General features: G+C 45.6%; 1 protein-coding gene across 8 annotated transcripts in view; it reads left to right on the top strand.

Annotated features, from left to right (window-relative positions):
- SMARCA2 (SWI/SNF related, matrix associated, actin dependent regulator of chromatin, subfamily a, member 2) overlaps window positions 1-9,276 on the top strand; it is a 216,254-nt gene extending 206,978 nt beyond the window's left edge. For all 8 annotated transcript variants that reach the window (XM_049896949.1, XM_049896950.1, XM_049896943.1 and 5 more), the window contains 3 exons: window positions 3,922-4,054; window positions 5,067-5,209; window positions 8,312-9,276. In XM_049896949.1, the coding sequence (XP_049752906.1) occupies window positions 3,922-4,054; window positions 5,067-5,209; window positions 8,312-8,347 (312 nt within the window). In that variant the 3' untranslated portion in view covers window positions 8,348-9,276. The remainder of the gene's footprint in view (window positions 1-3,921; window positions 4,055-5,066; window positions 5,210-8,311) is intronic.
- Window positions 9,277-27,772: the final 18,496 nt, after the last annotated feature.

Raw genomic sequence — 27,772 nt, 5'->3', positions numbered from 1 at the left:
GGTTTGGTTTTTGGTGTTCTTTTAAGTAAACTGTTCCCTTTTCTACCATTTCAATCACCTCTATCACCCTGGCAGAAGAGAAGGGTAAAAAGCCTATACCCCATGCTACCCGTGGACGTCAGTTGAAGCTTTGGCATTTTCAAATTAACATCGGTTCCTTTGTGCCACAGCTGTGCTAGCTGCTACTCACTCTTCCCTTAAAGGCTTGCCTCTAATTAGAGGAAGTCAATTAAAGCATGCGAGATAATGCTTAAAAGTTGGCTGCACAGTTTTCACCTTTGCAGAGATTACATGTTTGATTATACCTACCTTTGTTTTTCTGATTGCAGCCTTGCATCAGGATTCGATATAATTTAAAACAAAATACAGAAAAAAGCCACTGCCTCTAATTGCTTTAAAAACTTATCAGGCCAACCGTAGCTCTTTTTACTCCTCCACAGTATTAAGTTTAAGCGTATATGAGTGACCCTGAATTTATACCTCAATTACACTGACTTTTCATAGGAACTTTTTCGTATCTGTATTTCTGGCCTGTGCAGTCCTTGGGTGGTGCAAATGGTTAACGCTGTCTTCTGCTAACCAAAAGGTTGGAAGTTCAGGTCCACCCAGAGGTGCCTCAGAAGAAAGGCCTGGCAGTCTGTTTCCAAAAGATCAGCCACTGAAAACCCTACAGAGCATAGTTCTACTCCGACACCCATGGGGGCGCCATGAGTGGGCGTCGACTCCAAGGCATCTAGTTGTTGGTTGCATTTCTGGCCTAAAGAAGAAGACAAGAATTGTGTCCTCCAACAAATGCAGCATGAAGCCGCCATTAAATTCCTTAAGCCTCCTTCCTGGTCTTGCTCTTTGCTTTCACATCAGTCCCAGGCATCCTCGGAGTATACCTGGAACAGACGGCATTTCCAGGTTCACCAAAGCTATTGACAGTGTTCTCCTACCCAAGGCAGTAGGCCTCCCAAGCAAGCCTTCTGTTTTGGAGACATCCGCCAAGGAAAGTTCAGATGAAAGCCAAGTCTTAGAGACTTAAGTAGAAGAGTCAGCAAAGAAGCCTTTTGTAAAGGATTACTATTTTTGCCTCTGAATAGATTTTTTGATTCTTTATATCAATGTGACATTATTAACTATGATATACACCTTCTCTGTTTCCAGCCTCACAGTCCCCCTACCTGTCCACGTTCTCACCGTCTCACCACTGAAATGGGGTGATGCATGGCCTCTTGGCTGGTTGCCCTCCAGGTCTACCCTGGACTCCAGTTTGTCTTTCTGTAAACACCAATCTTTTCCTGTTCATTTACTGCCCACGTTCCCCCCACCCCGCCAAACATTTCATGGCCCGCATGTACCATATAGATTGAATTTAATGTCTGTAACCATTTTCTAAAGTTGGACCCTAACCTAGGAGTCCCAGGTGATGCAAATGGTTAACTCACTTGGTAACAAAAGTTGGAGGTTGGAGCCCACCCAGAAGCTAAAGGAAGAAAGGACTAGTGACCCATTTCCGAAAAACCAGCCATTTTTGAGACCCCTAAGTTAAAACAAATAAAAATTTTTTTTAACACAATTCTACTCTGATGCACATGGAGTCTGTAGGAGTTGGAATCAATTCGATGGCAACTGGTTTTTTGACCCTAACCTTACACTTACTCTTGGAAAAAATACAGCCAGAGTGCTCTTTGGAAGGGAGGATGGTAAGACTTCGTCTCATGTACTTTGGACACGCTATCAGGAGGAACCAGTCCCTGGAGAAGGACATACATGCTTGGTAAAGCAGAAGGTCAGCAAAAAAAAGACCTACTACAAGATGGATTGACATAGTGGCTGTAACAGTGGGCTCAAACATAACAACGATCGTAAGGATGGTGCCAAACTGGGCAGTGTTTTGTTCTGTTGTCCATGGAGTCACTATGAGTCAGAACCGACTTAACAGCACCTAACAATAACAACCTTACTCTTTAGCTTTGTCTCCTGTAACTTCTCAGCCTAAACAAATCCTGGTCCAATCAGCTGTTCCCATACACACCTCCTGCACCAGATGCATTTTTTTTTTAACTCTGTCATTTTGAGATAGCTGTAGATTCAGACACAGTTGGGAAAAATAATACAGAGAGATCCTGTGCACGCTTCACGTCTTCCCAAGATGGTAACATCTTGTCGTTAGTTGCCGTCAAGTTGATTCTGACCTGTGACCCATGTGTTACAGAGTAGAACTGCTCCATGGAGTTTTCTTGGCTGTAATCTTTGTGGGAGCAGATTGCTAGGCCTTTCTTTTGCATTACTGCTGGCTGGGTTTGAACTACCAAACTTGAGGTTCGCAGTCAAGCGCAAACCATTTGCGTCACCCAGGGACCTTCATGTCTTGTATTACTGCAGTGTAATAGCACGTCCAAGAAGCTGACACTGACACGGTCCCAGTGCATCTTTTTTGTTCTTTCCTCCCCACCTTTCTCACTTGTTCCCTTCTCATTTCCCTCTCCATCCTCACCACCCCACGGAATCCTCCTTACCTTTCAGATCCAACTCAACTCTGATGTCTCGGGGAAGTTCTGCCCCTGTGCCCCACCCCATAACACTCTCCCAGGTGCTTTCTTCTCTGATTGTACTCGCTGCCCATAGCGTTTATTCGGTGCTTGCCACAGGTTGCCTGCTCACTTTCTAGAGTAGCGAGCTCATCTTTACAATAAAGAATACAACCTTAGAGAGCAAGGGGTGGTTGCTGAACTGTGATCTCTCTCAGCACCTATGCAGGGCTATGCCTAGACACGTGTCTAAAAGCGAAGTGTCCAATGGATACATATTTGCTGGTAGTGAAAACTTGGTAACAGCGAATAGCCTCTGTTTTGTTTGAAGAATTGCATTTTAAAGGTTACTTTACTATATATATATATATTTTTTTTTTTTTTACTATATAGTATTACCAGAGTATTTGATAGAATAATTCAAAGAAGAAATGCGGAGTTTTTTTAAATACTATTTTTGTTACTGAAGATATGTGGATATGTTATGGAGGTCCACCCTCCATCCCCAAACACACACACACACACACACACACACACACACACACACACACTGAAAATATTTCAACTGCATGTGGACCTCTTTTTCCTATAAGAATATATGTATGTATCTATATCTAGTTTGGTCTTTTGCTATTGGGTTTTCATGTAGGGAATAAAAGCTGGTATTGACTTTTCTACTAAAACTCATAATGAACTAAAACTAGTGAGTTGCATGAGAAGAGCATGCTGTTTTGATCAAAAATTCTATAGAAGAATCCTGATCAAAAGTGGGAAATGTGGAACAGAATTTCAAATTCTTATGAAATCCAGATTTTCTGGAGCCATTGAGGCTAGATAAACCCCTGAAACTCTTGCCCTGAGATAATCCTTAAACCTTAAATAAAAAGTATCCCTAATGTCTTTTTTAAACCAAATAAGTGGTTTCACCTATTACAAAAAAAAAAAAGTCTGCCTTAAGCATTATGCTCCTTTAAGATCTATCTATATAGGATCAAATTGACAACAGCAACTCGAAAGATTAGACAGGAACCTTAGGGGACACTGAATTTATATTAATGGGAGAGGAACAACTTAGAAAAAGAGGGTGAAAATGGTCACACGACTAAAGAATATAACCAGTGTCACTAAGTGGTACAAGTAAAGAATATTGGCAAATGTTTTGTTACATATGTTTTTACCACAGTAAAATAATTGTTTTAAAAAACAAACATTGAATTGCACACTTTAAACGGATGAGTTGTATGGTATGTGTTGTGGGAACTGAGAGAATTAAAAAAAAAAAAAAACTTGGTCTGTGTTCTGCTGTCTATGTTTTCAACAACAGCAGATAAAATAAGAGTTTTTTGTACCGGAGAACCTTGGCCCTTGGCTTGCGTTTTTAAGAGATGCCATTTTGACCCTTTAGATCTATGAAGACTCCATTGTCTTGCAGTCAGTGTTTAAAAGTGCCCGGCAGAAAATTGCCAAAGAGGAAGAGAGCGAAGATGAAACCAATGAAGAGGAGGAAGAGGAGGACGAAGAGGAATCTGAGTCTGAGGGTAAGCCCAGATGTCTGCTTCTTCCTTTTCTGTGCCCCTCCCTGCCTGCATGGATGTTTCCATAGACCCTGCCAGAACACATGGTTGAGTCGGGCTGACCTGGGCTCAAGTCCTTACTTGACCATGTTCTTGCTGGACTTGACCCTGCCCGTGGTCGGTTTTCTCATCTGTAATTGTCATGTGCTGCCGAGTCAATTCTGACTCATAGCAACCCCATGTGACAGGGTAGAACTGCTGCATAGGGTTTCCTGGGCTGTCACCTTTATGGAAGCAGATCGCCAGGTCTTTCTCCCTTGGAGCAGCTGGTGGGTTCAAACCACTGACCTTTCTGTTAGCAGCCAAGTGCTTAACCATTGTACCACCCCAGAGCTCCTTCTGTAATACCAGGGCAGTAAAAAGGACCTGTGAGCCAATTAAGGGCTTAGCACAGAGCCAGGCTCATACCAAACATCCACTGAATGGTGCCTTTGAATACCAATTTATACACGTTTCCTAAGATGCTGCCCTGGCTCAACAGTTAAGTGTTTGGCTGCTAACCCAAAGGCTGGTGGTTCAAACACACCCAGGGGCTCTGTGGGAGAAAAGACCTGGCAATCTGTTCCCATAAAGGTGACACCCTAGGAAACCCTATGGGGCAGTTCTGCTCTATCACATGGGGTCACTATGGGTTGGAACTGACTGGGTGGCACGTAACAACAACATACATTTTCTACCAAATTGGTGTGGATAGCACCTCTCTCTTCTTTGGCATGGAGTCCTTGGGTGGTGCACGTGGTTCGTGCACTCGACTAGTGACACCAAGTTGGAGGTTCGAGCCCAAACAGAGGTATCTGGGAAGAAAGGCCTGACAATCTACTTCTGAAAGATCAGCCGCTGAGAACCTGGTGGAGCACAGTTCTCCTCTGATCCATGGGGTCTCCACGGGCAGGGTGGACTCAACAGACACTGGTTTGGGTTAAAAAGATTTCTCTGTGATTCCTCACTGGTCTCTGTCTGGTTTGTTTCTTTACAGCAAAATCTGTTAAGGTGAAAATCAAGCTCAACAAAAAAGATGAGAAAGGACGGGATAAAGGAAAAGGCAAGAAAAGGCCAAATCGAGGAAAAGCCAAACCCGTCGTGAGCGATTTCGACAGTGACGAAGAGCAGGATGAGAATGTGAGTGTGGCTGCTCGCCAAGCCAGGAGCCCTCTCCACCTCCCTATTTCCCTCGCGCCTCCAGACCCTTTCTGACTGGGCCGCCTTGTTCCCCAGGAATGAGAATATAAAGTTCGTTGAAATTTCATTACAGAGGGAGCTGGGCGAAGCTGCGTGATTTATAACCAGGAATGTTGGGCTTTGTTTATTGCTTTTTTTTTTTTTTTGAAGATAGACTTCGAAAATGAAAGAATACTAAATCAAGTTCCCTATTTTATTTTCCCACACACTTACTTACAAATATTTTTCTCCGTGGCCAGTTAATATTTTATATCCCCAGCACCAGCATAGTGCCTAGCATGCGGCAGTAAGTAACGATTAGGTGGAGGAATGAGAAAGAGTGTTATGGTGTCAGAGTTTCTGGCTTAAGGTGCTGGACAAAGAATCCAAATGAATTTCGTAAGTGCCTGGAGAGGTTTTTTGTTTATTATTTATTTGATGAAAGTATACGACGCAGCCAAAGATACACCGTTGCAACAGTTTCCACACATGCAATTCAGTGATGGTGGCTACATTCTTCAAGTTGTGCTAACCATTCTCGCTATCCTTTTCCGCATTAATCCACTACCGTTATCTTAAGCTCACTGGTCCCTAAGCTTCCCATCCCACCTTCCAAGTGGCTGTTGGCCCATTTGATCTCTCACAGATAATTCTTTAAAAGAGCATAATGCTCAAGGCAGATGCACTTTACTAATTAAGATAAGCTACTTCTTTTTGTTCGAAGAAGACTTCAGGGGATAGTTTTGGTTTAAAGTGTAAAGTTTTAAAGATTATCTCAGCGCATTAGTTCTGGGGATTCAGTGGCTCCAGAAAGTCTGGATTCCATTGAGAATTTGAAATTTTGCTCCACATTTCCCCAGCTTTTTGATCAAGATTCTCCACAGTCTTTGATCGAAATGTTCAGTAATGGTAGCCAGGCACCATGCAGTTCTGGTCTCATGGCAGGGGAGGCAGTTGCTCATGGAGGCAACCAGACATGTATTGAATTTCTTCATAGAGGTGTTATTTTTAGTATCTGGAAAACCCATGGAACATTTATTGAGACGGGCCCTAAAATGGGCACCATCTTGTATGTTATCATATTTAATGCTTGCATTAGCTTCAGGAGATAGATGTCCATCTCAACATATTGCAAATGAGAAATCAGTACTAGGTTGTGTGTTTTGTTCCAGGTCACGTAGCACATAAATGGCAGAGGCTGAATTTAATCCCAAAGAGCATTCATTCAGTCTAGCATGCTATTGTTAACTGTTTGGGCGACAAGAATGTCCAATACCACGCCTTCTGGAAGACCCTCCATTCCATTTACCTTCCAGAGCAGCGCAAGTCCCCAGTCACCCACCTCCCTAATGTTCCTTTCTGGAAAGATTATTTTGCCTTTTTGTATGTATGCTAGTTTGTTTTTGTCTTCAACACATTGCCGGTTTCGCCTGGTAGGAAAGTTTCAAAATTATTACCCCACTTCACCCTTAATCCTTAACGCAAGCATTTTCAAATATTTTCAGAATGTTGTGTTGACTTGAGAAGACTCACGGTTGAGTAGACATCAGATGCATGGTTTGCTTTTCTCCCATGAATCTTCTGAAACGTAGTGCTAAAAATAGAAATTATTGTCTGAATTACTTAGTGCTGCTGTAAGAGAAATACCACACGTGGGTGCTTTAAGGAATGGGAATTTACTTGGAAGTCGGAATTCAGGGTGTCAACTCTAAGGCAAGGCGCTCTCTCTCTGTGTCTGCTCTGGGAGGACGATCCTTGACTCTTTCAGCTTCTGTAGCCCCAGCGTTCTTTCATTGCTTGGCAATTCTCACGTGGCATCTGTCTTCCCCCATTTGTGTGCTCCTGTCTCTGCATCTGTGCTGCTCCTTATAACTCAGGGGTGATTAGGTTTAGGACAATGCCCTGCGCTGACTTGGCCTCATTACATAACATTAGATTGCATTATGGAAGGTCATTACATTACATTAGATCACATCCACAGGTATAGGGGTTAGGATTCCAGCGCATACTTTAGGGGGATATGGTTCAATCCAGGAGCCCTGTTGGTTACAAACAGTTAAGTGCTCGGCTGCTAACCAAAAGGTTGGCAGTTGAAACCCACCCAGCAGCTCCACTGGAGAAAAACCTGGTGATCTGCTCCTGTAAAGATTACACCCTAGAAAACCCTCTGGGGGCAGTTCTACTCTGTCACCTGGGGTTGCTATGAGTAGACATCAACAAAACAGCACTAACAACGACAACAGCACAATTCGATCCATGCAATTATTCATAAACCTTTCAGGCCAGAGTGAAAGAGAGCAAAACCCTAGCATAGAATGTGGGTATCACTTTGGGATTTCCAACCAGGAACTCCCCTCTCAGTTTCAAGGTGGTTGTCTTAGTCATCTAGTGCTGCCGTAGCAGAAATACCGCAAGTGGTTGGCTTTAACAAGGAGAAGTTTCTTAACTCACAGCCTAGTAGGTTACAAGTCCAAATTCAGGGCATCGGCTCCAGGGGAAGGCTTTCTGTCTCTGTCGGCTCTGGAGGAAGGTCCTTGTCCTCAATCTTCCCACAGTCGAGGAACTTCTCAGGCCCAGGGACCCCATGTCCAAAGGACACGCTCTGCTTCTGGTGCTGCTTTCTTGGTGGCATGAGGTCCCCTACTCTCTGCTTGCTTCTCTCTCTTTTTATCTCCTGAAAGGTAAAAGGTGGTGCAGGCCATACCCCAGGGAATCTCCCTTTACCTTGGATCAGGGAGGTGACCTGAGGATGATGGTACGATCCCACCCTAATCCTTTTAACATAAAATTACAATCACAAAATGGAGGACAGCCACTCAGTACTGGGAATCATGCCCTAACCAAGTTGATACGTTTTGGGGAGGGGGGGACATAATTCAATCCATGACAGTGTTCAATGCCTTTTTGGAGTCTTTCTGTCTTCCCATGGAATGAAGAAGCTTAGAAGGTTAACTTTCCAAAATGCCATTTCTTTTTTCTACTTTGCCTCCTGATGGTTTACCATGCCTTCTTTTCCTCAAATATGGTTTTATCTTATTTTATTTTATCTTATTTTTATTTTAGGAACAGTCAGAAGCAAGCGCGACTGATGACGAGTGATCGCCGGGGAATTTTTCTTGGTAGAACTGAGTTCTTCCTTCCCCTCTCCCATTTGAACCAGTGAGTTCATTTTGTCATAGGGTCACTGGGCCACTTCTATATTATCATCATCTATAAACTAGCTTTAGGATAGTACCAGACAAACATATGTTATCATGGTGTAACAAAGCGCACACGCGCGCACACACGCGCAACTGTTTGTAACATATTGTGACCAAATGGGCCTCAAAGATTCAAAGATTAAAACAAACAAAAAGCTTTTGATGGAAAATATGTGGGTGGATAGTATATTTCTATGGGTTGGGTCTGATTTGGTTGTGGTCTGACTGCCTGGTTTTATCACCTGTTGAGATGAGAAGATTTTTGTCTTTTTGTAGCACGGATAACCAGGAGAAGCCATTATAAGCCACTGGTTATTTTATTTTTCATCAGGCAATTTTCACGGTTTTTCTTTGTTTGGTATTGTTTTTGTTTTGTTTTTTACACTGTGGTGCATATAAGCAACTTTAGTAAGTGGTCAGTGTACAGTAGATAGATTTCACCTGCATATGTATTTTTTTTTCCATTTTTGCTCTATGATCTGAAAAAGAAATGCTTTTTGAATTGTATAAGATTTATGTCTACTGTAAACATTGCTTAATTTTTTTGCTCTTGATTTAAAAAAAAAAAGTTTTGTTGAAAACGCTATTGAATATGGCAATCTCTGTAGTGTATTGGATGGCTTCCTTTGTCCACCTGATCTCCTCTGTTACCAATGTGTATTGTCTCCGCCTCCCTAAAGTGTACTTAATCTTTGCTTTCTTTGCACAAAGTCTTTGGTTGCAAGTCATAAGCCTGAGGCAAATAAAATTCCAGTAATTTCCAAGAACGTGGTGGTGGTGCTTTCCTAATAAAGAGAGAAGTTAGCTCAGCAAATGTGGCCTCTTGTTTTTAAGTCACAGGGGACTGAAGCCCTAATCCCTGAGTGATGGTCTCCAGCAGAGAGCTGGGCTGGCTCTGAGATACAAACACCTGATAGTGCTGGTCGGTGCCTTCGAGTTGGTTCCGACTCATAGTGACCCTACGTACTACAGAATGAAACACTCCACGGCCCTGCACCATCCTCACTATCGTTGTTACGCTTGAGCGCATTGTTGCAGCCACTATGTCAGTCCATCTCATCGAGGGTCTTCATTTTTCACTGACTGTACCAAGCATGGTGCCCTTCTCCAGGGACTGGTCCCTCCTAATAACATGTCTAAAGTATGTGAGATGAGGTCTCCCCATCTTCCCTTCCAAGGAGCATTCTGGCTGTACTTCTTCCAAGACAGGCTTGTTCGTTTTTCTGGCAGTCCATGATACATTCAGTATTCTTCGCCAACACCATAATTCAAAGGCATCAGTTCTTCGGCCTTCCTTATTCATCGTCCAGCTTTCACATGCACATGAGGTGATTGAAAACACCATGGCTTGGGTTAGGCGCACCTTAGTCATCAAAGTGACATCTTGGCTTTTTAAGGTTTTAAAAAGCACCTGGTAGGGGGGAAAGAAAGAGATTGAAAAAGAGCGCCAGTCTTCTGGAATGAGCCAGGTGTGTCAGGAGGAAGAGAAGTCCGCTGCCTCCGTGACTTTGAACTATTCAACAACGTGAAAGATGCTGCCATGGACCAAGTCACACCAAGCCCCTGCTCAGCCTTTTCTAGCGGCTTAAATTCTATTTATTAGCCAAAAAAGTCTATATGGCTATTAATCTTTTTTGTTTTTTCCAGTCATTTTTTAAATAATTTTTTATTGTGTTTTTGGTGAAAGTTTACACAGTAAATTAGGTTCCTAACTGACAATTTCTATACAGATTGTTGAGTGGCATTGATGACATTTTTCCCAATGTGCCAACATTCTCTTTGATTACTTTCTGGTTGTTCCATTTCCAGCACTCTGGTTTCCCTGTCCCCTTATCTTCTCATCTTTGCTTTAGAGCATAATTGTTGACCTTTGGTCTCACAGAGATGGCTTTTTAAAGAGGCCTCCTGCTCATGAATAATGTCCTTTATTTTGTGTGCCACTCTGTTATTCTGCTAAAAGGTGACCTCAGGGGATTGTTTCCGTTTGGTTTAAAGAATGTCTCAGGGCATAGTCTCAGGGAGTCCTCTGGTCTCAACTGGTCCAGTTAGTCTGTGCTTTTTAAGAATTTGAGTTCTGTTCCACATTTTTCTCCCCTTCCAACAGGGTCCATCTAGTGTGGCCCTGATCAAAATTGTCAGTAGTGGTAGCTGGGCACGAGCTAGTTCCTCTGGCCTCAGGGTAGATGAGGCCTTGGCTCATGTAAGCTATTAGCCTCGTAGACTAGTTTCTTCTCTGAGACTTTGGTTTCCTTCTTACTCTATTGTTCCTGACGAGTAGTGACCAATAATTGTATCTTAGATGGCTGCTTGCAAGCTTTTAAGACTCCAGAAGCTACTCACTTCACTGGGATGCAGAACATGAACTTTGTGAACTATATTATGCCGATTGACTGAGGTGTCCCATGAGACTAAGGTCCTAAGTCTTCAAACCTAGAAAACCAGTCTTGCAAGGTGTTCGGTTGTGTATGAGAAGTACCTGTAATTGTGTCTTCTATGAATATACGAGCCTGCACACACACTATCTGTATTTATACCTGCATACCATATTTTTATGAGTCAGAATCGACTCGACGGCAGTAGGTTTGGTTTTGGTCTGGTTTTACCATATTTTTACACAAATAATGCACACCTTCTGCGTTTGTTTGCCAGCTGTGCCCTGCCCCATGAGGTATTTTCATAAGTGTTGCTATACCAACTTTTTTAATATGTTGCTGTAAAAAAATTAGCATATTGTGCTTATAGAAACACCTTGTGGGGGAAGGGTGTGGTTAACAGACGTAGAAGGATGCACGTTATTTGCATAAAAGTATGGTACAGGTGCTTCTATCTGTGCACACATATGTATATACCTGTACCTACCCCTATACCTGTATGTCTATATACATAAGTGTTCATATACTCGTTTTTCGGTTATTGTTGGTGTTGTTGCCAAATTGTATATGTCAAATTCTTTAGTACAAACATCCTTTTCTCTTGAGCACTTCTTAGTGACATTATTTACTTTGGTCAAGCCTGTGCTCACTACACCCACATGGGGTGCTACTTTTCCCATCACCAAAAATAACAGGAATCTACGATATAGAATGTGATACCCCGCGCCCCCTCTTCTCTGGTAACCACCAAGGAACATTGGTCTCTATACATGTATCTATTCTTGTCTTCTTATAAAAGGTGGATCATATAATATCTGTCCTTATGTGATTGACTTATTTTACTTAGCATTATGTCGTCTATGTCCATCCACGTTATGTTTTGTAGACTCATCTGTTGTTCCTTATGGTTGCATAGTATTCCATTGTGTGTATGTAACATAATTTGTTTATCCGTTCATCAGTCGATGGGCACTTAGGTTGTGTCTGTCTTTTTGATATTGTGAATAACACTGCAATGAACAAAGGTACATATACGTCCAGTCATCTTTAACGCATAGCGATCCCATGTGACACAGCAGAACTGCCCCATAGAGTTTTCTTGGCCACCAGGGCTCCTACCCATCTCTCGCTCTCTTTTTTTTTTTTTTTAGCAGCCCCGGTGGCACAACAGTTGAGTGCTCAGCTGCTAACCAAAAGGTTGGTGGTTCCAACTCACCCAGCAGCTCCACAGGAGAAGGACCTTATGATCTGCTCCTGTAAAGATTACAGCCCAAAAAACACACGTGATCACTATGAGTTGAGGTGAAGTCAGCAGCATCTAAGCATGTTAATCTTTTTATTTAGAAAAATCTCACAAGAATTCAGTTGAATGGTTCAATGAGTACTCTCATACCCTCCTACTGAAATTCAATGATGGTTAATATTTTGCCCTTCCTACTTTTTTTTTAGTAAGTGTTTTGAAATTAAGTCACAGCCATCCTGGCACTTCACCCCTAAATATTTCTGCACATATCGCCTACGAATAAGTACGTCTAATCAGCCGCTGTGCCCTGTCGTTCAAGAGCAGTTCCCTAACATCCAGTATCTAATCCAGAGTCACAGTCCCCACTTGCCCCAGAATATCTCGTATTTGTCCATGTGTGTGTTTTAAACCAAAATCTTATCAAGGTTCACATTTAACATTCGATTGTTACGTTTCTTTCATTGATACCTTTTTTAAGTTTTTAAAGAAGGCCAGCCAAAGCTGGGCACATTCTCTTATGGGGCTGGTGATGACAGGGCCAAAATGGAAGCGTTTTCCATGCCTCTGAATGGGTGAATGAAAACTCCGTTTCTTGTCGTTGTCAAAGGAAAACGCCAGGGTCCTTGTTTTCATAATGGAGGAGATGGACAAGCCTGAGTGTTGCCAACGCATCATAGTTTGAGTCTCAAAGGAAGTTTGAGCCACACAGAACACAGTCTTCCTGTGAAATGCCCTTGTTTCTCTAACTGTCAGCTCTCGTGTCTGGATTTCCAGTCAGTCTGAGCATTACAGAGTGCTGGGTTTCCCTTCTTCATGGTTTCTAGGGTTTGCGGATCACAGTAGTACTGGAGACCCCCCGGAAGGAATAAACCACGTGAGTTTTCCTCACTGGAATGATATGGCATCAGTTCAGAGAAAACGGCCTTCTTCCCTTCTTCCATTTTTATATTTTCTAAATGTTATGGATTCCTTGGATTCTCTTCTCAGCCTCAAAGGCATTGCTATTCTATAAAAATTTAAAGAAACCAGTTGCCCTCAGGTTGAATCCAACTCCTGGCAACCGCATGTATCAGAGTAGACCTGTGCTCCATGGAGTTTTCAGTGGCTGTGATCTTTTGGAAGTAGATTGCCAGGCCTTTCTTCCAAGGCGTCTCTGGGTGGATTCAAACCACCAACCTTTGTTAGTAGCCGAGGCATTTAACCATGTATGACACCTAGGGACTCCACCTATTGCTATCCTCAAACCATCCCATTATCTTTATGGCTCAGGATTTCTGCTGTGGAAAGAATGCTGTCTCATTCTGTCCAGCATGTTGTTTTCCCAGGCCGTCATGGACACAGGAAGCAGGAGAGTCGGCACGTACAACGCTGCTGAGCGGCAGGGAGAGTGAGCCTGGGTTAGGCAGGTATGAATTACCCAATAAGCAAGGTACACACGGGCTTACTTGTGCTTGCTTACAAATCTGTAGTGCTCAGTTTCACCTGTTTTCCACCACGTGAAAGAAGTGAAACGCATATGGAATTGTGCCCTACAGATGAGTAAGTAAACACAATTTAGCCCATGTGTGTACCTTGCTTACTGGTTAATCTGCAGGAGGCTGGCAGTGCTGGGTGTGGGTATCCACCTGTTTATCTCATGGCCTCCATCTTGTTCAGCTGCAGTCAGTGAGCCCACACGTAGACTTACGGTTTAGTAGGAACTGAGGAAGGAGGCTACTAGTACCAGGCAATTTTCTGTAAGCTCTGGTGGCACAGCGGTTAAGAGCTTGGCTGCTAACCAAAAGGTCCACGGTTTGCATCTGCTAGCCACTCCTTGGAAGCCCTGTGGGGTAGTTCAGCTCTGTCCTGTACGGTTGCTATGAGTCAGAATCCACTTGACGGCAAAGGGTTTGAGCTTTTTGTTTTGGTAGTGGCACAAACGGTTGAGTGCTCAACTGCTAATGGGAAGGTGGGCAGTTCCAACTCACCAGTGGTCCAGCAAGAGAAAGACCTGGCAATCTGCTCCTGTAAAGATTACGGCCTAGAAAACCCTATGGGGCAGTTCTGCTCTGTCACATGGGGTTGCTATGAGTTGAAAATTGACTCGATGGCACCAGACAACATTAGTGGTATTTTATGTAATTATAAGAGCTGGTGAAAAAGACATACTTCTTGTTCCCATTTTACAAACAAGGAAAAGGCGAACAAGACGTTAATTAGATGCAGTAGTACATAGAAGCTGGACTTGGAAGTTAGATTTGTTTGACTCCAAAGACCCCACACGGCACCCTCTTTTTCCCCAGTGGGTGAACCCTAGAACTGATCTTATTGATAAAGCCCAGGTGCCCATTTGCCCAGTGTCAGGGAACAGCCCCAGCAAGGAAAGACCGTCACCGTGCGTCCTGGCAGATAATCCCAAAGAACTGACACGTAGCCCTTTCCAGATTCATGAGTTCAGGGAAACTTACTGACACGGGCAAGCAGCTGCTCTCCAGTGGCGGCTGGCTGGAGTATTTTCCGCAACCAGCTAGCAAGGGACCCAAGCTTATATACCATTCCAGCTGGGACCAAGGCTCATCGTTTTTCTCCCACGTCCTTGGGCAGTCAGTGTTTCCAGGGACCTCACGTCCAGGGCCAGATGTTTTCCTTCTTGTTGCTAAGGCATTCTTTGGCCTTGGCCGCTGGCCCAGTCATGCCACTCCTGGCCTTGTACCTTAGCCTGAGTCCATCCCAAATTCATCCCCAGCATGCTTCAGGGAAGAGCAGAGCTGATTCCATTAGGAAGGGGATGCATATAGCTGAATAGCATTACCCTACAGCCCACCCCTGCATACCCTCCTAATGTCCTTACAACCTTACCGCCCCCTCTTCCACAGTAGCCCTTGGACTTGGTGTGCAGAGGAGCACTATACACTGCGCGTGACTGTTCTTCTAACGTGCTACACCTCTCTTCCGCTCCTCACCACAACTGGGACCGAAATCCCAGTGGCACTCTCTCATTACTTTGCCGTTGCCACAGGCCCTACCGGTACCCCTTGGGATAACAGGCTACGGTGCAGTTGGCACGGCTGACCTTGTATTAACATTCCTAAAGCCTGTATTTGTTTTACAGTGACCTTCCCTGCTGGAAGGCCCCCTCTTGTCTCTCAGTCCCACACTGCTTCTTTCTTCGTACTCTGTGTGTCTGTCTCTCTTCTCGTTTGGGCTCTGTCTTCTTCTCACACCCTCACTTTCTAGAACCCTCCCCAGTTTCACCTGTCTCTCTCTCACTCATTCTCTTCCCTTCTAGCCCCCCCATATCACTTTCTCATCCAATCTTTTTGTTTCTCTGTCCTTCAGTCTCACTCCTTTTTTCACTAACCTCTATAGGGGCCATAGGGTTTGGGCTACATGGGGTATGAAGGGGCACCAATGCCGTAGGATCCCAACAATTGCCTATAGTTGCCTCACAGTTTCTGCGCAGGGACAGGCTTGGACTTCATCTGTCACCGCTTCAGGCATCACTTATGTCTTACCTGACCAGATAACACCCAAATACTTGACCGACAAACCAGGCCCCTGCCTTTTTCCCTCATTCACTGCCCATCCCCACGACAGGAGGTACGTGACTACCTCACCAGCTGCAGTCTGTAAAGAAGCAAACGAGTCAGAGGTTAGCATGACATTGTCAACATAGCGGAATACGGCCACCTCAGCAGGGGGAATCCGCTGCTTGAGGTCAGTGGCAACCATGCCATGGCATATGGTGGGGCTACGCAGGTACCCTTGTGGGAGCACCGTGACAGTCCGCTGCCTCACCTCCCAACTGAGGGCAAACTGGTCCTGGCTGTCTGAGTGTAGAGGTATGTTAAAGAAAGCATTAGCCAAGTGCTAAGCGCCCAATGCCTCCCCCATTTGCCCCATCTGTGCGATGTTGGGTAGAGCTGCAAACAAGAGGAGTCACCTTATTCAATTCCCAGTAGTCCACCGTCATTCTCCAGGAGCTGTCCGGCTTGCACGTTGGCCAAACAGGAGTATTGAAGGGGCTCTTGGCTGGTCTCAGAATCCCCACTGGGTATAGCTTCTGCATGACCTCAGTGATTTCTTGGTGCCCGCCAGGGAGGCAGTACTGTGAGCTGGGGAGTGTAACTGTACAGGGAACCATTTAGCATTACCTTATACTGCAGTTTTTATGGCTCTCACTTGCAGGTGGAACTCACTGGAGGTCTGCAGCTCCAGCCCCAACAAAATATCTCTGCCCAGAATGTATTCCAGTACTGGGGCTAGGTGTACGTTGTAGGCCTTTGGGAATAGCTTTCTAATCTGCAGCACTGGTTTGATTTGGCGCACCTGACGGCCCCACCCCCGTACCCATCAATAGCTGTTAGTGGGGGTCCAGTGTATGATCATTTCAATGTGTGGCTTCCGGTCCCCTGTCACCCAGCGGACGGCATCCTGCACCTGTGGTGCACCTTGGCCACACCTCTAGTCGAGGGGTGAGGGGGACTCCCACCCCTTGGCGGGGGAGCCGTAGGCTTGGCCTCCTCTCGTGGGCTCTAGTCAGTACCTTTGTGGAACCCAGATCTTTTGTCAGGAACAATTCTACACCAAAGAAACACATTTTATAGAATAGAGAGTTTGACCAAACATACGGCACAAATAAGAAATACCCTTGCAGGGAACTGCTGCACTGAGACCCCAGACTGCTTGTCTGAGATGCATGGTCCAGGCTGGGGTTGTCTTGTGCCCTCCCATCAGCCATTTAAGACTGTCCATTGAAGTGCTCAATTTCGCCTATGTCTTGGGGCGATAAAGACTGAAGAGTGGAAGCCTCTGTATAGGAGAAAATGCCCCGATATGATTTGCCTGCTGAGAACATCCTGGCCTGTTGCCTCGGGAATCTGTCCCTGCACAGGTTTTAGCCTTGGCCAGGGTCTCGTAGGCGGGTCAGCTTTCCTGTGCTATCCAGCGTTTTCTGATGCCGGTGGCAGTCCACGCGTGTAGGCCCAGTCTAGGATGGTGTGTGAATCTCCCCAGACGGTCCTCTCTTAAACCCAGAAGGTGGTCAATTGCACATCTCTTTGCTCTGGAGCGGACAATGCTTCAGCCTCTGCAGTCAGCTGGTGAGACCGGTCTGCTTGTTTCCTGTTTTCCACTCTCAGCATAGGGGCTTTTCTGATGACTACCCACACTAGTAACAAAAGCTTCTCAGGAGCAGAACCGATTTTGTTATTTATTTTTGTCCAGATGTCTCATCTCTATAGGGGCTTGCACTATATGTCATTCCGAGGGTTGTCAGTGGCCAGACTGAATGGCCAGGCTGTTACCTATAGCCCACGTCACAGTTTCCTTGCGTCCCTCTAAGAACGGCCCTAACTGCAGCAATTCCCATTAGGACTTGGAGGCAAAAGTTTACAAAGCTGTGCATTAATACCTCAACATCATCAGTACATACCATAAGGATTTGTAGGGGCCCCAAGGGACTTATCCACAGTCAGGCGGGGGCAAGTGTCTCAATGATAGCGATCTCAGACCCAAAGTATACCTCACTGGACTTTAATTGTAACATGAGGCCTTTGCTCCTCGCTGGTGACAGAGAAATTAGGCTTAATCCTCAGTCTTAATTATTTCTGAAAGAAAATCTGGGAAAAGTTGGCAGAGCCCTCACTCAATTGTGGCACCACGCCTCCACCACACCGAGTGCAAGCCTGGGTCCAGCCCAGTCGCCTGGTAACCTGGAGGTGGGCCCCCTCTTTTAGTTTTCCCCTTACCATGGCAGCTGCAGCTAGGTTGCTATTCAGTTATCTCGGCAGGGGCAGCTATCAGAGAATTCTGAGGTCTCTTCAAGGTCGCTCAACACAAGCTATCTTGAAGGGCTTTTTACTCCTTTTTTTCCTTTTTTCCCTGCTGTTTTAACTCTTGCTTCGCACTGGGTGTTACAGGGTGTTCTCAGTGCCAGGGACCTGTTTAGCCCCTCCAACTAGCTCCAGTCCCGTGCTCTATCAACTGAGCTATCCAGGCTTTGCTGGCCAACCTGGAATTTCTCTCATAGAAAAGCACAGGGGCCAGACCTCCCCACACAGAGGTCGCTGGCCACCCGGGATTTCCCCCGAAGATGCCTCTTGCTTCCACAGACGGGGCACTAATGTTTCAGTGGAGGAAGAATATGCTGCCCGCAAATCCTCCAGTCGCAGCTCTGCTTCCAGATGCGTGATTAGGGCCCTAGCGGCTGGCTCCGCATCAGATGCCCCTCTCAATGCTGCCAGTAAAAGCCACCCCACACAAGCCACCTCACGCGGCAATCTGGTTTTTGCTTTGGGGCCTCCCGTGAATATCGCCATGCCCACGACAGCGGCCATGCAACTCCCACAACCAAAACATGAACATCCTTCTTTTCTTTCTCAGCATGTGAAGACTCTAGTAACTGCAACAATCCCTGTGGCATTTTCGGGGCGTCCCTGTACTCATACACAGATCCCCAGGCATCAACAGGCTGGGCTAGTGGTCCCAGGGCATGCATCCCTGGCCACCCTGGGATTTCCCCCAGCAGAGCCCGCTTTTCTCCACCCGTCTGGGAAGGCCTGGTGTGCTCCCCGGAATCCTGCTGACTACGCTACTTGTGTGTCCTGCCAGATAATCCGAAGAACTAACACGTAGCCATTTCCAGATTCACGAGTTCAGGGAAACTTACTGACACGGGCAAGCAGCTGCTCTCCAGTGGCGGCCGTCTGGAGTATTTTCCGCAACCACCTAGCAAGGGACCCAAACTCATATACCATTCCACCTGGGACCAAGGCTCATGGTTTTTCTCCTACGTCCTTGGGCAGTCAGTGTTCCCAGGGACTTCATGTCCAGGCCCAGATGTTTTCCTTCTTGTTGCTAAGGCATTCTTCGGCCTTGGCCGCTGGCCTAGTCATGCCACTCCTGGCCTTGTACCTTAGCCTGAGTCCATCCCGAATTCATCCCCAGCATGCTTCAGGGAAGAGCGAAGCTGATTCCGTTAGGGAGGGGATACGTATAGCTGAATAGCATTACCCTACACCCAGCACTTGCAGACACACCTGGGCTTACACACAATTCCTGGCTCAGTCCTCGTTCCCCGTGTTGAGAAGGGAGTTCCCCTCTGAGACCCAGTTTTCTTGGCTTGGCGCTGCCTCTCCACAAGGGCCAGGGCCTCTTCCCTTACACCCCATCTGCACTTGGGCCCTCAGGCTACTGAGACCCAGCTAACTTGGATATCACCACTGCCAAGAGTGGGGTAGCAACCAAGTTCACATTCACCCCACCCATTGACACCACCAAGCAGTGGTGGGAAGAGGTCTTTAGGCCCCTGTAATCTCCCTCATCACCCCCAAACAACATGCCTCGTATGCAATTACAGCTTCAAGCCAAGTCCTCCACTTCCGTGGCCAACCAGAGTGACAAGCCACCTAAGCAAGCCACCACCAACCTCACCCTTATGGATGTGAGAGTAGCCTCCTGCCACCTCCCACCCCAGCCTTGCCCCTAGCCAAATCAGTACCCTCAAACCAAACCCAGCCCATTGCCATTGAGTGGATGCTGACTCACAGCAACCCTGTAAGACAGAATAGAGTTGCCCCATAGGGTTCCCAAGGCTGTAAATCTTTACAGAAGCAGACTGCCACATCTTTCTCCCACAGAGTGGCTGGTGGGTTCAAACCGCTGATCTTTCAGTTAGCAACTGAACGCTTAACCACTGTGCCACCAGGGCTCCTTGTTAGTACCCCAGTCCTAATCTTTCAGTCTCTTCCACTCAACTGATTTGGCACACCTGATGGCTGGGGCTGCCTGACTCCTGGCACCTGCACTCAGAGCACACCCGGTCCTGTCTGTTCCAAAACCAAACCTCTCAATTTCCAATGAAAGACATTGTTATAAGGCAAAAATGTACTGGAACCAGGTAGATCGTGGTGGCGGTGGTAGCTGCTGTCCACAGTGGAAGGAAATGCTGCAAACCTGTTCAGCATCACAGCATCACGTGAGCCTCCACTGACAGACGGGCGGCAGCTGCACATGAGGGGCATTGGCCAGGAATCGAACCCTGGTCTCCCACATGGAAGGTGAGAATTCTACGCCTGAGCCAGCACTGCCTCACGGGTAGGTTGCACCAGGTATTTTGGTTTCAAAGGCTTTTCTAAGGCTGCTGGTCTTCAAGTTCAATTCTTCAGATGAGAAACCGAATGCAAGTCAAAAGCACTGACTTGCAAATCAAAAGATTCAAGTTAAAAGATGTGAGTTTTGTCCAATAAAACACAAACCCAGACTTTGCTAGGAAGCAGCTTTATTCAGAAAGGGGAAAGCATAGGCACTGTGGTGGGGGGGTGGGGGGAGGGCTTCTCCAACAGGGAGAACACTCCGCCCCAAGGTCCGCGAGTGTCCCAGGGTTTTCTCTTACACAGACTGAGAGTAAAGGAGGCTGGAAGAACCCCAGCTGTGGGAACTGGGATGAAAGGCTGAGGGTATTGGACAGTAAATTAGGGTGTTTTATGCTGAGGTCAGCCTATTCTCTGGGTTGTTGTTAGTTGCCCTCGAGTCCATTCTGACTCATGGCTTCCTCCTTGTGTACACAGATCTGCTCCATAGAACCTAAACCAAACCTGTTGCTGTTGAGTCGATTCCAACTCATAGCAACTCTATAGGACAGAGTAGAGCTGCCCCAGAGGGTTTCTAAGGCTGTAATCTTTACACAAGCAGACCGCCAAGTCTTTTTCCCACTGAGCGGCTGGTGGGTTAGAACCGCCGGCCTTTTGGTTACCAGCCAAGCCCTTAACCACTGCTCGGATTTGGGTTTTTTTGTTTGTTTGTTTGCTTTAATGTTGACTGGAGCTGAGGGTGAACCAAAGTTCAGGGACTTGGGGGAAGGAGGGAGACAGCTTGGTTTACAAGCACTCTGTTTTCGATTGATGCCTGGGGACCAGCAATTCAGTTACTCATTCATGAGGCAAGAAGTGGGAATTTGGATGAGCCCTGGTGGCACAGTGGTTAAGCACTCAGCTGCTAATCGAGAGCTTGGCAGTTCAAACCCACCTGGCTGGGAGAAAGATGTGGCAGTCTGTTCCTGTAAAGACTACAGCCTTGGAAAGGCTGTACTACGGTTCTACTCTGGGTCGCTATAAATCAGAATTGACTCAATAGCAACGGGTTTCAATGGGTTTAGGGTGTCTGGCCTTGTCATAGGGGCAACTGTGCGTCTTATCCAAGTCATACCGGAAGGGTGGTTATTTGTAGTAAGCAGTTTTCCTGAACATAGAGGGTAGGAGGATTTCTCTAGCCATCGCTTGGTAACAGGGCTCAGGTAACATCCATACAGTCATGCGCTGCGTAACATCCGGTCGGGCAATATCTGACCGTGTATGTGTTTGTGGTCCCATGAGGTTATAATAAAACCAAAATCAAACCCACTGCCATCGAGTCGATTCTGGCTCAGAGTGAACCTAGAGTTCAGAAATCCCAACAGGAAAACAGGGCACACTCGACAATCAGAATGATCCTGGAAAACAAAGAAAAAATTCTCCAAGCTGTTAAAGGATCAGTGCCACCGAAAGCTACAAGGCTAACAAAATGCAAGCAGGACCTACATCAGACATGGAGAAATCGCTAATGACGTGGATGGAGGACCACACACAGGAGGAAACCCTGTCAGCACGTTGATGATCACTGCTAAGGCAGGAAGTTTGAGATGCTTAAAGAAAAAGCAGGACCAGACCACGATACGGAATTTAGAGCTGCCTCTGGGTGGTTCGAGGGCTTCAACGCTGTTTTTTCGCTGCATAACAAAGTGAGCGGTGAGTCTGCGGTGCGAATGCGACAGCAGCAGAGGAAATTCTTGAAACCTATTTAGTCAATACAGGTACACTATCCCATATAGCTTTGCTACCAAGTATGTAGTATGGTGTTTGCACAACGTCCAAACCACACAACATCCTGTCTCACAGAACATATCATGGACGTTAAGCAACTCATGACTGTATTAACAGCTTATTCTGGGCTTGACCACAGACTCATATGAGTACCAAGTTCTTCCTCTAAAAACCTGGAGACAAAAGGAGGTGTCCTATAATTCTAAGCCTTGTTGTCCAAATTTTACGTTACATTAGGGAAAAAAATAACCAGCATGTGAAATGTCATCAAAAATTAAGAAAGAGTCACAAAATCAAAGATTAGGCTAGAAATGGCTCCTAAAAAAAAAAAAAAGAAAGAAATGGCTCCTAGGGGCCCTGAAACCCTGATGGTCTGGAAATCAGTGATCCTCAGAGTGCGGTCCCTCCACCAGCAAGAGCAGCCTCACCTGTGAGAAATGAAATTCTCAGGCTCCACTCCACCCAGCCACCTGGTCGATTCAGACACATGGTGACCCCATATGTGCAAAGTAGAACTGCTCCATAGGGTTTTCATGACTTTTCAGAAGCTGTAGGGCTTTCAGAAGCAGATTGCCAGGGCTTTCTTCCAGGCCTTTTGGGTGAGTTCAGTCAACCTTTCGGTGAATAGCCACATGCTTAACCCTTTGTGCCGGGGCCCCTGAGTGTCCACTCCAGACCTACTAAATCAGAAACTCTAAGGGCGGAGCCCAGCAGTCTGGTTTAACAAGCTCCCCAGGTGATTCTGATGTATGCTCAAGGCTAAGAACTTCTGTTCTCAACCCATCAGAACCGGAATAGTCTCCGTCACTTCATCCCTGCTGCTGCTGTGGTTGCTGTCAGTTGCCTTCCAGTCAATGCCAGCTCATGGTGACCCCAGTTGTGCAGAGTAGAACTGCCCTGTGGGGTGTTCAATGACTGTGACCTTTTGCAAGCAGATTTGCCAGGCCTTCCCCTGAGGTACCTCTGGGTGGGTTCAAACTGCCAACCTTTCGGTTAGTAGGCTCCAGAGACTATAAAGGCTATAAAGGTTAGCCTACATCATGACACAACCAAAAAGAGAAGAGAAAATTAGTTATATTGGGTATCAACTTGTGTAAACACATTTACACACAGATATTCCCTGAAACCCTGGTGGCGTCGTAGTTAAGAAGTGGTTAAGGCCTATGGCTGCTAACCAAAAGGTCAGCAGTTCAAATTCACCTGGTGCTCCTTGGAAGCCTTAGGGGGTGGTTCTACTCTGTCCTATAGGGTCGCTATGAGTCAGAATTGACTCAGCAGCAGCAGATTTTTTTTTTTTTAATTCCATGATTCAAGTCATTCCTTCTTGCATTTAAATTCATATATTTACTTTTTTTTTCTCTTGAATCAGTTCCAACTTGTGGCAAACCCGTGTGTGTCAGAGTAGAACTGTGCTCCATAGGGTTCTCAATGGCTGATTTTGGGGGGGGGGGGGAATAGATAGCCAGGCCTTTCTTCTGAGGCACCTCCAGGTGGACTGGAACTACCAACCTTTCAAGTAGCAGTCCAGCACTTAACTGTTGGCACCACCCAGGGGCTCCCTGGGGAAGAGTACAAGGTCGTATTAACCTTGGTCATGACTTAGATCACTGGTGCAAGCATACACCCACCTCACAATTCTCACCCTCCCAAAAAGAAAATCAACATACATGAGAATAACAAAGTTTGGATATTTTTTCTCTCTGGCCCAGCTTTCCTGGCATACATGTTACAAGGCAATGATTTTCATTGTGCTGGACTCGAAACCCATTCAGGCTGATACGGTGTAATACGTGTGGGGAATACTTCTGATCTGCTCAGCAGGATGTGTAGGGGCATATTTCCCCCTTCAGTATTGTCATGGATTGAATTGTGTCCCCCCAAAATATGTGTAGACTTGTTAGGCCATGATCCCCAGTATTGTGTAGTTGTCCTCCATTTTGTGATTGTAATTTTTTGTTAAAGAGGATTAGTGTGGGGTTAACACCAGCCTTACCCGGGTCACACCCCTGATCCAATGTAAAGGGAGTTTCCCTGGGGTATGGCCTGCGCCATCTTTTTATCCCTCAAGAGATAAAAGGAAAGGGAGGCAAGTAGAGAGGGAAGCCTCATACCACCAAGAAAGCAGCACCAGGAAGAGAGCACGTCTTTTGAACCTGGGGTCCCTGTACCTGCGAAGCTCCTCGACCATGGAAAGATTGAGGACAAGGACCTTCCTCCAGAGCTGGCAGAGAAAGAAAGCCTTTCCCTGGAGCTGACGCCCTGAATTTGGACTTGTAGCCTACTTTACTGTGAAGAGATAAACTCCTCTTTGTTAAAGCCATCCACTTGTGGTATTTGTGTTACAGCAGCACTAGATGACCAAGACAGATATAAATGCAGTTCCCAGGAAAATGTTATATTAACAGTAAATCTACTAAACAGATATCTTGGAGGAATGAGCATGACTATTCCTTTTCTTAAAAATGAATAAATAAGAGCCGCATTGAACCAGATAAAGTACAGTCTCTGTCCTTACTCACTTGTTCCCCACTGTCAGTTTGTCCTACTGTAGTGGCTTGTGTGTTGCTATGACGCTAGAAGCTGTGCCACCAGTCTCTCAAATAACAGCAGGGTCACCTGTGGTAGACAGATTTCAGTAGAGTGTCCATACTAAGACACATTAGGAAGAAAGGCTTGGTCATCTACTTCAATGAAATCCCTAGGGATCACAGTGGAAGACTGTCCAATACAGTGCTGGAAGGTTAGCCCCCTAGGTTGGTGGTAGTTGTTGTTGTGGGCTATTGAGTTGATTTCGACTCATAATGGCTCCACCACCAGGGCTCCTTCCCCAGCTTGGAAGGCACTCAAAATACACAGTAGCCACGACAAGGCACTGAAGCATACCAGTGATCATGAAAATGACCCAGGACCGGGCAACCTCTCATTCTGTTGTTCATGGGGTCACCATGAATCCAGCCAACTCAACAGCAATGAACAACAGTATTCACTAGTAGATGAATCTGAGGGTTTTAATCTTTGTGTTCTTGAGGAGGGCTAATCAAAAACGATGGGGTGTAGGGTAAGAAGCAACCACTGGATTGCTAGACCAAGGCCAGGTGTGCCAGTCCCATCAATGGTGTGGTTTAGAACATGGAGCTCAACGGAGGGCGGAAGTGGCACCTTCCAAATGACTGAGCCCATGATGCAGGAAAGTGTCCATGTTCCGCAACACTTTCAGTGAGGGCTTCCCAAAGGGGTTTCCTAGTTGAACAAAGCAGGCAAACTAAGTCTGGAGAGTGCATGAAGTCAGTTTCCTGTTTATAAACACTGGATTTGAGAATATCTTAGGCTGGGCTCTCTAGAGAAGCAAAACCTGTTAAAGTGTGCATATGTATATATACAGAGAGAGAGAGAGATTTATCTTGAGGAAAAGGCTCCCATGGTTGTAGAGGCTGGTAAGCCCCAAGTTCATGGATCAGGTGTCAGACTGGAGGCTTCTTCTGACTCACGTAGCATCAAGGGCTGACGAACCCGTAATCAGCAGTTTGGACAGCAGGCAGCTGGCTCGTGGACTGCAGTGGCCAACAGATCCCAAGATTGGAAGGCAGTACAGTAGGCCACTGGCTCAAGTCCCAAGAACTGGAGGTCAGATAATGATGAGCCAGATGCAGGATCCAAAGCGAGAAAAAGCCAGCAAGCTTTGCCAGAATATCCATATAAATTGGATGCAGGCCATACCCTTGAGGAAACTCCCCTTACAACTGATTGGCTGGTCACATCATGGCGTTGATTACATTATATCACAAAATGGAGGACAATTACATCATCACATAACTGCCAAATTACTGAAAATCGTAGCCCAGCCAAGCCGAGACACAACCTTAACCATCGCAGTGATGTACAAGAGAGAGGCTTCCACGGACACAAGCACATTTACAAAGCAGGCTCACTGTGGGATTAACTACCCCAGGACACCAGAAGCAGAGTCCTTTAAGCAAACATATGTATTTGTAAATCCTCTTGTAAAATTTTTAATTAAATCCCTCTCCCAGGATTATACAGTGGACACATGTCCACCACAACCAATGAAGTAAATACAAAGAAAACTCGCTTAGCATTCACCCCACCAGGCAGTCACCTGTAATAGCCGGATGTGGTTACTTCAGCACATATTCTCTGCCCATGCCAGCTCTCCACCTGTTACCAGCAAAACCTGTGGATGAGACAACAGTGAGTGTAATGCTTACTCAGGTAAATGAGAACACTCTTGAAAAAGCTTTCATAGTCTCTGGGGCTGGAGGGGGGTGGGTGGGCAAGATCAGGTTTTACTGAAATTTGATGTAAGGTGGGTCTTTCAATTCAGGGACTCGATGAGGATTGGGCAAAGATTATGATGGAGTCCCTGGGTGTTGTAAATCATTGGTGCAGTCGGCTGCTAACCAAAAGGTTTGAGGTTCAAGTCCGCCCAGAGGCACCTCAGAAGAAAAGCCTGGTGATCCACTTCCAAAATATTAGCCATTGAAAACACTATGGAGCACAGTTCTCCTCTGACACACACGGGGTTGCCATGAGTTGAGGTCAACAGCAACCAATTTTAAAGATCATATATAATACATTAGCATCAGTGGAAATAGCAAGGCGAGGATTTTGAGAAGGATGGTTTAGAGACTGGAACGCTGGTGGCCCAGTGGTTAAGAGCTACAGCTAGCTAACTGAAAGGTCAGCAGTTCGAATCTTCCAGCTGCTCCTTGGAAACCTAACTTGGCAGTTCTGCTCTGTCCTGTAGGGATACTGTGAGTCAGAATTGACTCCACCGCACCGGGCAGTTTAGAGCCTTAGGTGATAAATTATCAGTTGATGATTTTTACTGAACAGTTGATGTGTCTTTTAGGAAGTTCCTGGGATGAATAATAGAGTTATTTGCCTGGGCAAGAGTCTCGTGGAGTAGTGCACACAATGGGATAATAAGTCCTGTTAATAATGTCAGCTCTGTGGAGGCAGATCACTTCAGTGTTCCGCTCCACCTTTAGGGTGTTTCAGAGGGCTTTGTTCTCTCTCTCTTTTTTTTTTTTTCCAGTACCGCATTATTCTCCTCAGCTTGTTTTTTTCACCTAACAATAGATAATTTTCTCCCAAGTCAATAGATATTGAACTCATTTTCATTTTTCTTTATTTTAAAGAATATTCGTTCTTTTATTCTTCATTTTTAAAGTAATATATGCACACTGCAGAAAATGTGGACGGTACAGAAAAGTACAAAGAAAATAATCTCCCATAATACCCCCCAGAGAGAATCACTCTTAAGATTTTATTTATTTCTTTGTAGTTTTCTCCTGTTTGCTTACCTTTTTCCCCAGTGGTGTAGTGGTTACGAGCTATGGTTGGCAGTTTGAATCTACCAGGCACTCCTTGCAAACCCTGTGGAGAAGTTCTACTTTGTTCTATAGGGTCTGTAGGAGTTGGAATCAACTCGATGACAATGGGTTTGTTTGTTTGTTTGTTTAACTTACATACAATAAAATTCACCCGTCTGAAAAATAGAGCTTGGGTAGTTGTATATAGGAATGAAACACCTCCACAATCAAGATATGGCATTCTCATCACCCTAAAAAGTTTACTCATTCCCCTTTGATGTCACCCTCTCCCCCCAACCCCTAGCTTCAGGCAACCACTGATCTGCTTTCTGTTCCTACAGTGTTGCCTTTTCTAGAAACTCCTGTAAACGGTATCACATAGTATGTAGTCTTTCTTGTCTGACTGCTTTCATTTAACAGGTGGTTTTGAGATTCATTTATATTGCATGTATTAATATTCCAGGCCTTTTTATCGCCAGAGGTATTCCATAGTATGAATATTCTGCAGTTTTTTTGTTTGTTTTTATCCATTCACAG

This window comes from Elephas maximus, chromosome 9, assembly GCF_024166365.1.
Source record: "Elephas maximus indicus isolate mEleMax1 chromosome 9, mEleMax1 primary haplotype, whole genome shotgun sequence".
In the NCBI taxonomy this organism is placed as follows: Eukaryota; Metazoa; Chordata; class Mammalia; order Proboscidea; family Elephantidae; genus Elephas; species Elephas maximus.
The sequence above is the reverse complement of the archived record's forward strand: the minus strand, read 5'-3'. Positions and strand labels throughout refer to the sequence as shown.